This window comes from Coturnix japonica, chromosome 1, assembly GCF_054131305.1.
Source record: "Coturnix japonica strain WE chromosome 1, WE-NBRP24, whole genome shotgun sequence".
NCBI lineage: Eukaryota > Metazoa > Chordata > Aves > Galliformes > Phasianidae > Coturnix > Coturnix japonica.
In genome coordinates, this window is record NC_140663.1 from 175,606,495 (window position 1) to 175,618,977 (window position 12,483).

The window sequence follows — 12,483 nt, forward strand, 5'->3', positions numbered from 1 at the left end:
TCCTTAAAGCTCTCCAAGTTTATGGCCTTGATGGCTCCCTGCTGTGCAGACACGGTACCCTCCCTGTGCAATTCAACTCGATCACTCACCTGTCCAAGACGGCTTCTTAGTCTTCTCCAGAGGTCGCAGGCCTTCCTGAACAGGCAGGAAATGCAGGTGATTACCAAGGGATCTATAAGGAGCCAGGTTCTCCTTCTTTGCACCGGGAACTGCTGCTTTGTGCCCTCAGGAACAACAACCTTGCTGTCTCTGTACCGGACCTGTTTGGGGCACTGGGAAGGGCCAAGCCAGCAGGGCCAGTAGCCGGTCAGAATCGTGGTCTGCACGGGTTGCTGCTCCTGGGGAAGGACCTGGTTTTTCTTTCTGTTCCCAGTCCTGTCAGGACATGAAATTACACCACGCCACCAGGACGAGGTGGAGGTCTCCTCTGTATGTTGCCCCTCAGGAGGGACCTCATTTGTCTTCCTGTCCTTGATTATAATTGGGCAAGAGGTTAGGCCAAACAAACAGGACCAGGATGAGGTCTGCCTCTTGGTCTCCACTGTATGCTGCCCCTCAGGAAGGACCTGATTTGCCTTCCTGGTATCCGTTCCCTTGGTGCAGGTTAGGCCAAACCAACAGGACAAGGTGGACGTCTGGCCGTTGGTCTCCTCTGGGCTCTTCTCCTCAGGACGGACTTGGTTTATCTTCCTGTCGTCAGTCCTGATGGAGCAGGAGGTTAGGCCAAACCAGCAGGGCCACGTGGAGAGACGTCTCTTGGTGTCCTCTGAACGCTGCTCCTCAGCAAGGACCTGGTTTGTCTTCCTGTTCTCAGTCCTGACAGGGCAGGAAGTCAGGCCAAGCCAGCAGGGCCATGTGGAGATCCTTCTCTTGGTCTCCACAGGATGCTGTTTCTCAGGAATGTCCTGATTTTTCTTCCTGCCCTCAGTTCCTTTGCTGCATGTCAGAGCAAACCAACAGGGCCAGCTGGAGGTCTGGCTCTTGGTCTCCTCTGTGTGCTGCTTCTCAGGAAGGTCCTGATTATTCTTCCTGTCCTCAGCCCTGACAGGGCAGGAGGTCAGGCCAAACCAACACAGCCAAGTGGAGGTCAGGATCTTGTTCTCCACTGGATGCTGATCCTGAGGAAGGACCTGGTTTTTCCTCCTGTCCTCAACCCTGACAGGGCAGGAGGTCAGGCCAAACCAACACAACCAAGTGGAGGTTGGGATCTTGTTCTTCACTGGATGCTGCTCCTCAGGAAGTACCTGGTTTTTCTTCCTGTCCTCCGTCCTGACAGGGCAGGAGGTCAGGCCAAACCAACACAAAAAAGTGGAGGTCAGGATCTTGTTCTCCACTGGATGGTGCTCCTCAGGAAGTACCTGGTTTTTCTTCCTGTCCTCCGTCCTGACAGGGCAGGAGGTCAGGCCAAACCAACATGGCCAAGTGGAGCTCGAGATCTTGTTCTCCACTGGATGCTGCTCCTGAGGAATGTCCTGATTTTTCTTCCTGTCCTCCACCCTGACAGGGCAGGAGGTCAGGCCAAACCAACATGGCCAAGTGGAGCTCGAGATCTTGTTCTCCACTGGATGCTGCTCCTGAGGAAGAACCCGGGTTTTCTTCCTGTCCTCCGTCCTGACAGGGCAGGAGGTCAGGCCAAACCAGCAGGGCCAAGTGGAGGTCAGGGTCTTGGTCTCCACCGGATGCTGCTCCTCAGGAACATTCTCTTTTGGGTCCCGATTCCAGACCCAGCTGAGATAGCTGGCATAGCCAGAGCCATGTCCCACAAATGGAGACATAGTCAGAGCCACGGCCAGCAGGAGAGCCAGGCTGAGATTCATCCTGATCTCTCGCAAAGAACAATCTCAACGCACAAATGGCTGTCACCCAGAGCAGAGCTCCAGCTGTGACCACCAGGACGGAGCGGCTGCTCCACGAGTCTGAGCTGGGGGAGGCTGCCAGCGCGACTTGACTAAGTCTGATGGCACGCCCTGCTCTGTGATGTCACAATGCCTTTCCCCTGCACCGCCCATAGGACTGCCAGCGTGCCCTGGTGGATTCCATGGTGGCTGCCCCTGTCACGGGCACAGGTAAATCTAGGTAACCTGTGACAATTTGTTAGACTTGGATCACGTCAAGGCAGAGGGTCGAGGCTCAGGGAATTCCTCCATGTGCCACTCCCACAAAGCAGGAAGCCGACATGGCAGCAGACGGAAGGCTTTGGAAGCCTCCTTGAACGCCAGTTTCATGAAAGACCCTGAATAACAGCTGGATGCACTGTGCTTTTTTCTAACTTCAGCTCCAGCTCCATTTTGATTTCCCATCGGCAGCACCTCCAGCCTAGGAGAATTAAATAAAAGAAGCATGCTCTGCTGTTCGTCTAGAAAAAAATACAAATGGGATTGTTGTCTGCGTTTGGAGCAGCATGGCTCCTGTGAAAGTAGGAATCAGGTAAATAGGGGCCTTTCATGAAGATTAAGTATCCTAGGCTTTGGGGAATCTCAGAAGAAAAGGACTAGTGGGACATGTTGACATTCCTATAGTTATAATACAATAATCCTGGTTATAGTCTGATTCCGCATGTCACCTGGGCATGGAGGAGGGCCCCCATCCACCCATCTCAGGGCTGGGCACCCAACTCCCAAATCCCACCTCCCTGTCGCACCTCCACTTCCTCCCATCCATCGATTCATAGAATCATAGCAGCGCAGAATGCTTAGGGTTGGGAGGGACCTTGAAGATCGTCCAGTTGCAGTCCCCTGCTATAGGCAGAGACACCTCCCTGTAGACCATGTTGCTCACGGCCCCATCCAGCCTGGCCCTGAATGCTTCCAGGGAGGGGGGATCTGAACCTCACTGGGCAGCTTGTGCCAGTGCCTCACACTAAAGAATGTCTTCCTAATCTATGGCCTAAAACTAGCCTCTTCCCCTTGAAAGCCATTTCCCTGTTTCCCGTCTCTAGTTGCCTGTTTAAGAAGTCCCTCTCCAGCTTTCCTGTAGGGTCCCTTCATGTTTGGGATGACCACTATAAGGTCCCCTCAGAGACTTCTCTAGGCCAAAGAGACCCAATTCCATCAGCCTGTTCCCATAGGAGATGTGCAACAGGTCCTGCATTTTGGTTACAGCAACCCCAGGCAACCCTACAGGCTTGGGGAGGTGTGGCTGGAAAGCTGCCTGAGGGAAAGGGACCTTGGTGTGCTGATGGGCAGTCGACTGAATATGAGCCAGCAGTGTGTTTGCCCAGGCGGCCAACAAGGCCAATGGCATCCTGGTTTGTATCAGGAATGGTGTGGTGAGCAGGACTAGGGAAGTCATTTTGCCCTGTACTCGGCATTCTCCAGTGCCGCAACTCTAGTACTGTGTTCAGGTTTGGGCACCTCAGTACAGAAAGGACATGGAGGTGCTGGAGCTGGTCCAGAGAAGGACAACAAGGCTTGTGAAGGGCTTGGAGAATATGTTCTATGAGGAGCGGCTGAAGGAACTGGGGATGATTAGTCTGTGGAAAAGGAGGCTGAGGGGAAACGGCAGAGAGCGAGCAGATGGTTTTAACAAAGAGAAAACACAGTGGCAACGATCTGAGGAGTAACGGGAATTGACTACATGTAACCAAATCAAACAAAACGGGAGAGATGAGAGTACCCAAAGTAGAAGTCAAAGCACAGCAGTGCGAGGGCAGCGCGGGCTTTAGAGAGCGGCAGGGGTCCGGTCCGGAGTCCCACCCCACTTCCACTTTGTGCCAAGTCCTCCGGAAATGCCACCCCTCCTCTCCATGAACCCAAAATGACGGTAACACGGAACCAGGACATTAACTCTTTAACTGCCACTGTTCTGCAGGATGTTCTGATGTGGAATAGCGGCAACAGAAATCACTCAACCACAACATTCCACCCCTTATTCCACAGCACCTCATCATGCAGAACATATATCTGCATAGGAACACACAATAAGTAACACGTGTTACATATGCATATACACATACGTGTACATGGAATCACTGACTGCACTCCCCAAGCATTTCCTTGTGTTACACACTGGACATCCCCATTTTTCTCCATTACCCACCACGTGCACCCAGGTCCCTGTGCAGAAACAGTTCCAAGGAGAGGTTTGCCCTGTCCATTGGCTGGAAGGACCCAAACTGCTTTTCCCTACACGTTCTTTATCTGTACTACAGGGACCTTATCTCCCTCTTCAGTGTGTTGGGACCTGGATCCTGTAGGACCATCTGGATTGACAGATCCTCTGGTGTTGACCAGCCAGGTGGCTTCTGCCAAATGCTTCTCCCAGTGCTTAAACATGGTTTTCAACAACCCACTGTATCCTTCAATCATACCAGAGGCTGGTGCATGATAGGGGATGTGATAAATCCACCTGATGCCATGTTCACTGGCCCAAATATCCACAAGTGAATCTTGGAATTGAGTCCCATTATCAGTCTCAGTTCTTTCTGGGGTGCCATGTTGCCACAGGTCTTGTTTCTCAAGACCCAATGTTTTGTTTTGGGCTTTAGAATGAGGTGCTGCACATGTTTCTGTTCACCAAGGGTTGCCTCCACCATGGTAAGCACATAGGAAACATTGCAAGACCGTGGCAAGGTGATATAATCAACCTGCCATGCCTCCCGGTGCCGCTTCTCTGTTTGTTTCCTTGAGCCCAGCTCCCATCTCCCTACCCCTTTCCCTTTTTCCCTTCCCCTTTGTCGGGGGCCGGGGGGACCACGGACCGACTGCCCCCCTGTCACGGACATAGATTGATCTAGATCACTCCGTGACAGTAAGGCTCTCCTATTCTGATGGTAAAATTGACGAGAGAGTCGCGCTTGCTGCAATAACTGTGGCTCGATCAGCCTTACGGCTGCCCTCAGTTAAAGGAGCAGGCAATGCAGTGTGTGATCCTTTTGTAAGAGGCTTCAAAGCAGCTGCCCCGAGGGAGGGCACATAATGTGCCAGGTGAGAGAAGGTGAGAAGAGGGCTGTACTGTCCATTGGAAACAAGGATAACAGGGAGGGAAGTGTGAGTGTGAGCACAGCCCAGCGTGCCCACACATTAGTGCAGCTGTAGGTGTGGGTTTTGAGGCATTCTGTTGTCTTTGCTCACAAGACCGTCGGGCTCCTGTGGGAACGTGGGCGCCGAATGGCGTCCGCACGCGATGGGTCCGTTGCGCGGCGCTGCGGTGGCCGTTGGGACCTGGTGACACCGTGGCTCAGCGGCTGGGGCCGCCCGTCTGCCTCGGTCCGTCGATGGGAAGCCACGGCGCTCTGTTTTGGGAAAGGACGCGGGGCCACTTGTCGCTTGCGCATCCCCCGGGGGCTGCGGCTGCCCCAGCGCCGGCCCCGCAGCTGGGAGCTGTGCTCAGAGCGGGCGGCCGTGGCTGGGCGTGCTGGGAAGGGCAGAGGCAGCCGCTGGGCTCTCCCACAGCTGTGCTGGCTTTGGGCACGGACGGGGCACAGTTAATTCTCTCCTAGTCCCCACCAAGCAGCGCAGCACGCCCCCAAGGTGTGTGGGTGCTTTCACCCCGTGCGTGGCGCTGTGGGATATCGGGACTGCGGGGACATGGCTGCGCTCCTGGGGCTGAGTGGCGTGGAGGATGCTGCCTCCTGCTCCCACCTTTGGCCCCAGCATTGTCCTGCCGAGCTGCTGCAGGGCTTGGGCAGCACATGGGGGTAGTGGTGGCTCAGCGGCGTCAGCCTGGTCCCCATCGCCACCTCGTGTCCCATCGTGATGCCGGAGGGAACACGGAACACTCAGAGATGATGCCGGGGATGAGGAAGTGCTGCTGAAATCCCAGCCGTGAGCAGAACCAGCAGCGCTGCCCAGAGCTGCCAGAAGGGCCAAAGGACAGTCGGGCTGTGTGGCAACCCGCTCCTATTTTGGGAACAGAAATGAGCTCCTTTTGCAACCCACGGCGGGGGCAGCTCTGTGCCACGGGCACAGCAGGACACTCACCTCTTGGAGCAAACACGCTGCGCCCCGCGATTGTCTCCAGCTTTTCCCATCGTGCCTGTATGAGTCGTGCTTGTCCACGTGTGTCCATGGAGCTGCATGGAAAATCCCACTGAGGTCCCCTGAGGCCGTGGGCAGTGATGGCAGTAGGGCATGAGGAGTCCCCTTGCCCACGACTGTGCCTCACCAAGCTGGCTTGGGAACGGCGACCTGGTGCCATGATGGCTGCTCTCAGGTTACCTCACAGCCTGCTGTTCTCCAGGCTGCACAGCCTCAGCTCTCAACCTGTCCTCCTGGGAGAGGTGTTCTATCCATTGGATCCTTACTGTGGCTCTTCTATGGATGTGCTCCAACAGCTCCATGTCTCCATGTACTGAGGACTCCACTTCTGCTTTCCATAGTGTGCACTTACATAGGGTGCATACAGCGAATCTGGTTTTGTTCCTTTCCTTTTTTAAGAAGTAGCTGGTGGGTTTAAGGGCCTTAGTTTAGGCGTGTTAAATGACAGCCTGGTTGTCAAGCCTGGCAAGTCTGGCCCAGAGTAACCAAGTAACACCAGAGTAACAAGTCCTAAAGACACATCTGGACAAACTGCTGGGTCTGCCGTGTCCTCTCACAGCACCCAGAGGTCACCAGTGACACAAGAAGGGCCCAGTGGAGCACAAAAGTCCCAACCAAAGCCGCTCGGTCTCTCAGCATCGTCCAGGTCAACCGGTTGCTGCTCAGTGCCACCAAGCAAGCTTGCAGGCTCACTACCTTGGAATACTGGTAATGTGTGGAATCAAACACCATAAGACACATGAGATTGTGGTGGAGGGATGTTTATTAGGGAAAATGGATGGAATTTTGAGAAATTATTAATTTGCTGTCCCGCTCTTTTAAGCATGTCACAAAGATGTGGTGGAGGACTCTGGTGGTGGCTGGATGAAGGATGTTTTGGACGTTGGATGTCTTTCTAGCTGTGAACTTTCAACCTTTTCAGGGGGCTGCACTGTGTTGTATCAGGAACTGTCTTCTTATGGAGTCTCTCCACCACAGCGGGGATGTTGGCAAGGTGGAAATGTAGACAGCTCTGTTCCTCGCCCCCTTTTCCTGCTCCTGCTCCTGTAGGAGAAACGACAGAAGTACACTGTTGTTATACAGATGGAAATGATGCTTGGGAATTGCTCCCACCATTTTGTGCTGTCCCGTTTGATCTCGACAATTTTTCCCCCAAATAATCTGGTGTTGCTGAGACATGTAACTCATCTCTCAAAGTTGGTTGGAGAGATACATCAAAGTGTCGTATCTCTCCAGCCACATGGGTATCCAAAACCAGCCCCTAGACACCCAATCTCAATGGGAAAGTGCAAGCTGTATACACCTGCGATATCTACCTGCAAGTAGAGGATGTTGTCTTTGGAGATGGCTTCCATCAAGTCCTTACTGAGGGAAGGACCGGCTGTGCAGTTTCCTGACTTCTGCCACAGCCGCATGCAGTGGGGAGCTTGGTCTCTCTGCCCGCTGCCTGTAGAAGAGCATGTAGGCAGTGGCACTGGGAAATAAAGAAGTCAGGTTGCTGATGGTTTCAAAGGAGCAGGTGCAAACCCTGTGGTCGTTGAAGAGGTACCACGGGATCTCAGAGTCCAGCTGCTTGTTGGAAGCCAGTTTTGGTGTCCCATCCTGAGGCTGTGTGTGGGGCACGGTATCGGTGCACTCTCTGCAGAAGCAGTAGTAGTGTCCACTCTCGGAGGTGATGCCCGAGTGCACCACCACGCTGCAGAGGTCGTACACGGTGGACACGAAGGTGCTGCCCAGGTCAGATCTGCCCATCTCATGCTGACAAACATCCTCAGTTTCCTCAGAGCTGACGAGGATGGGCAGTTTGAGCACCTCAGGAATGGAGACATTCTCCAGGATCTTCCTCCTCTTCATGGTCTTTGGGTCAAAGGAGAAGCGCAGCAGTGTGAGGATGAGGTAATGTGGGGCCTCTGTCAGCTCTGCCACCTTCTCAGCATCCTGCAAGGAAGCACATTTCTCGCAGTGGTATTGATTCTCTGCAGTCAGTCTCTCTGGGGATAGAAAATTGTTGATTAAATCCCCAAGAGATCGGGACTCCTTAGGAACGCGTGTCTGCTCCCCAGAAGCCCAGTGAGCATCTCTGGTTGTATGTGCTGGTTCTCTGGGCTCCTGCAAACCCAGTATTTCCATCAGCACCGGCTGGGCTCCGGGATCTCCAGACACAGCAGGCTTCCTCCGGATCCAGGCAGATCCTGTTGGCTGCTTTTTGGGGGACTCAATAAACTGTGGGCCGATTTCTTTCACTTGTAAAACAGACGTGCTTCCTGGCCTGCGCGTGGTCCTGTCTGATGGGGGAAACGCCAATGACAGGTCTGTGAATGCTTCTTCTCGTGAAGAGACGTTTAAACACTTCAAGCAACGAATCTTTGTCAACATTTTTCCCCCAAACATCTTCTCAACCAGTGTCTTGTTTATGGATTGATGCTCCATGGCTTGAGACATCAAGCTGGATTCCTTGAGCTGCTGGTAGTAGATCTTTTCAGTTTTTTCTTCTTCATGTAATCTTTGGTAGAAGGAAAAAGATGAGAACAATAAAACATACAGCACGAGTTTCTACAGTATGGTTTCTGTGTGTGCACAGGGGCCTGATGCCAAGTGTGGTGGTGCAGAAGGCACAGATGGTCAACGTGTATTGACCCCACTTTGCAGGGCATCACCAGGACTCTGGGGACTTGGGATTTGTTGGTGAAAGAAAGGCAAAATCACCATTTTAGAGAGGAGGCTTGTCAGGCAAACACTTTTCCTCTGAACGTGGGGCAATTTCAGAAATTTTCAAGCCCAATTCATTTCTTCCCCCCAGGTCGGCACAAACAGAGTTCTACTAAGAAGTCCCAGACCGGTTTTCCCATCTTTTACTCCCAGTCTCTGTTCTCAGCCACTTGCACCACTTCAAAGGGGTCAGAATTTTATATGATGTGAATGCTTGGGGCATCACCGCGTCTGGGCTCCAAAATTAATACTGCTTGCCACATACCGATTCAGGAGGAACTTGAGATACTCCGAGCAGTCCTGCTGAGAACCAGGGGTAAACCAGAATGGCTGGGAGGCAGACAGGAAGCTCTCTGGTGAGATGGCAGGTTGCTGGTAGAGAGAGGGAAAAACACATTTAAGCCACCGGGTCTCACTTCATATAGGAGAAGACTGGTTTGGTATGTGGCAACCAGCACTGGGAGGATGAATTTCAGCCCTGCTGAACATCCCTCTGTTGGACTGCCACGGGGATAACAGATTCTATGTGCCCCCTTTTACCAGCACGTATCAATTAGGTACTCATATGAACAATACATGCATTCATTTCTTCATTCATTTTCAAAATGCTTTCTGTTCCTGACCCACAGACTTCTACTAACTTCAGCCTGTACTTAATTTGATCCTTAATTTGATACCAAGTCCATTTATTAAAAAAAGAAATCTATAAAAATCGACTAAACTTCCATTTATCCTCTGATCTCTGCAGGCATTATAGGATTTTAGGAAATTACTGGGAAATCATTAACTACGAGCTACACAACAAGCAAGTATGTGAATGCACATCAAACACACCATAACCTGCTTGGAATGAACAGGCTCTTTTATGACCAAATCTGCAAGCTAAGATGTTCTCTACGTTACCCCCTGAAAGAGACCTACAATGGATCTGTGATGGTGTAGCACCACAATGGAACAAGGCAAAGCTGCCAGTCAAGTCTTGGAAAACAGAGAGGTGCGGGTCAGTGGGCTCACATCAAGTGAAAAGTCAACACGGTGTCTCTGCGGGACAGACGGGTGCCTTCACCAATGGACTGAGATATGACCCATCTGGAGTCACTCATGTTAAATTTCAGGTTGGTGGAGAAAGGACTCCTAATTACTTTGTGTATGGGCTATTTTTCTTACTTTCCTTCAGATATGAAAGATTCACAACATCTGGAATCTAAAAGTTTGTTGCTGTTGCGGTTTTTGGACTTTGGTCCAAAGAAATAACTAGAACATGAAATAATTACCTGACTGTGCTCCAACAATGCAAAGAGCGACTTCAGTTTTGTCATCAGGGGCTGGAGGTCACTCTCGTTTAAATTCAACACGGAATGCCGAAAGCTGCAGAAGACAACCGCAGATGCAAAACAAGATGGACAATTAGCATTGTGGGAAGCACAATGCCAGTGCAAAGAGCAACCCGGGAGCAGTCCTAAGAGGGAACAAGGGAGCAACAACTCACTCTGAAGCCATGAAGAGAGACTGTATGACACTGTTCATGTAGCAAGTGTTTCCCGAGTTCAGTAAGCCAATCTTCCTTGACTGTGATTTGGAAGTCACGACTGGGCAGCTGGGCAGCTGGTACTTCAGGCTGAGCAGGTTGGAAGCAACTTCGTTGTCCTTTTCCTGGCACTCTGTTTCTTTGGAAACTGAGGCCGTTTGTCCTGCTATCTGGAAGAGAGAGAACATGGGTACAGTGAAAGGGATGCAGGCTCGTTTGGCAAAGCATCACTCTGCAGGGCTTTGGTTTGCACAGAGAATTTTTCCAGCCTCGTGGGAATGCTCGGGGGAGCCCGTGGGGCTCACACCACCTCCTCTGGCAGGCCCTGAGTTGCGTGGGGGTCTCTTACTGTGTGGGATCCCTGTGGCTGGGCAAGTCCCTGGGGAGAGCTAACGGTCTTCTGGGGGTCTGCTTTCCTTAAAGGTCTCCAAGTTTATGGCCTTGATGGCTCCCTGCTGTGCAGACACGGTACCCTCCCTGTGCAATTCAACTCGATCGCTCACCTGTCCCCGAGGGTTTCTTAGTCTTCTCCAGAGGCCGCAGGCCATCCTCGACAGGCAGTAAATGCAGGTGAGTATCAAGGGATCTATAAGGAGCCAGGTTCTTTTTCTTTGCACCAGGTAGTCCCAGAGGTGGGCCAGGAAGCAAGGCAAGCTGTAGAGCTTCCACTTGGTGCCTGGGGACTGCTGCTTTGTGCCCTCAGGAACAACAACCTTGCTGCCTCTGTGCCGGACCTGTTTGGGGCACTGGGAAGGGCCAAGCCAGCAGGGCCAGTAGCCGGTCAGAATCTTGGTCTCCACGGGTTGTTGCTCCTGGGGAACGACCTGGTTTTTCTTCCTGCCCTCAGTTCCTTTGGTGAATGTCAAGCCAAACCAACTCAACCAAGTGGAGGTCAGGATCTTGTTCTCCACTGGATGCTGCTCCTGTGGAATGTCCTGATTTTTCTTCCTGTCCTCCACCCTGACAGGGCAGGAGGTCAGGCCAAACCAACATGGCCAAGTGGAGCTCGAGATCTTGTTCTCCACTGGATGCTGCTCCTGAGGAATGTCCTGATTTTTCTTCCTGTCCTCCACCCTGACAGGGCAGGAGGTCAGGCCAAACCAACATGGCCAAGTGGAGCTCGAGATCTTGTTCTCCACTGGATGCTGTTCCTGAGGAAGTACCTGGGTTTTCTTCCTGTCCTCCGTCCTGACAGGGCAGGAGGTCAGGCCAAACCAGCAGGGCCAAGTGGAGGTCAGGGTCTTGGTCTCCACCGGATGCTGCTCCTCAGGAACATTCTCTTTTGGGTCCCGATTCCAGACCCAGCTGAGATAGCTGGCATAGCCAGAGCCATGTCCCACAAATGGAGACATAGTCAGAGCCACGGCCAGCAGGAGAGCCAGGCTGAGATTCATCCTGATCTCTCGCAAAGAACAATCTCAACGCACAAATGGCTGTCACCCAGAGCAGAGCTCCAGCTGTGACCACCAGGACGGAGCGGCTGCTCCACGAGTCTGAGCTGGGGGAGGCTGCCAGCACGACTTGACTAAGTCTGATGGCACGCCCTGCTCTGTGATGTCACAATGCCTTTCCCCTGCACCGCCCATAGGACTGCCAGTGTGTTCTGGTGGATTCCATGGTGGCTGCCCCTGTCACGGGCACAGGTAAATCTAGGTAACCTGTGACAATTTTTTAGACTTGCATCTCGTCAAGGCAGAGGGTCGAGGCTCAGGGAATTCCTCCATGTGCCACTCCCACAAAGCAGGAAGCCGACACGGCAGCAGACGGAAGGATTTGGATCCTCCTTGGACGCCAGTTTCATGAAAGACCCTGAATAACAGCTGGATGCACTGTGCTTTTTTCTAACTTCAGCTCCAGATCCATTTTGTTTTCCCATCGGCAGCACCTCCAGCCTAGCAGGATTAAATAAAAGAAGCATGCTCTGCTGTCCGTCTAGAAAAAATATAAATGGGATTGTTGTCTGCATTTGGAGCAGCAGCGTGGCTCCTGTGAAAGTAGGAATCAGGTAAATAGGGGCCTTTCATGAAGATTAAGTATCCTAGGCTTTGGGGAATCTCAGAAGGAAAGGACTAGTGGGACATGTCGACATTGCTATTGTTACAATACAAGAATTCTGGTTATAGAGTCTGGTTCCGCATGTCACCTGGGCATGGAGGAGGGCCCCCATGCACCCAACTTGGGGCTGGGCACCCAACTCCCAAATTCCATCTCCCTGTCACACCTCCACTTCCTCCCATCCATCGATTCATTGAATCATAGCAGCACAGA

General features: G+C 52.4%; 1 protein-coding gene and 1 pseudogene across 1 annotated transcript; both read right to left on the reverse strand.

The window, feature by feature from the left end:
* Positions 1–6,531: 6,531 nt before the first annotated feature.
* Positions 6,532–10,403, reverse strand: LOC146762871 (ubiquitin carboxyl-terminal hydrolase 35-like; annotated as a pseudogene).
* A 201-nt stretch (positions 10,404–10,604) lies between these two features.
* LOC146762872 (uncharacterized) lies at positions 10,605–11,724 on the reverse strand. Its single transcript, XM_085539623.1, has one exon. It carries the CDS (start codon positions 11,607–11,609, stop codon positions 10,605–10,607), a length of 1,005 nt encoding a protein of 334 aa, XP_085395749.1. The 5' UTR covers positions 11,610–11,724.
* Between the last annotated feature and the right edge of the window lie 759 nt (positions 11,725–12,483).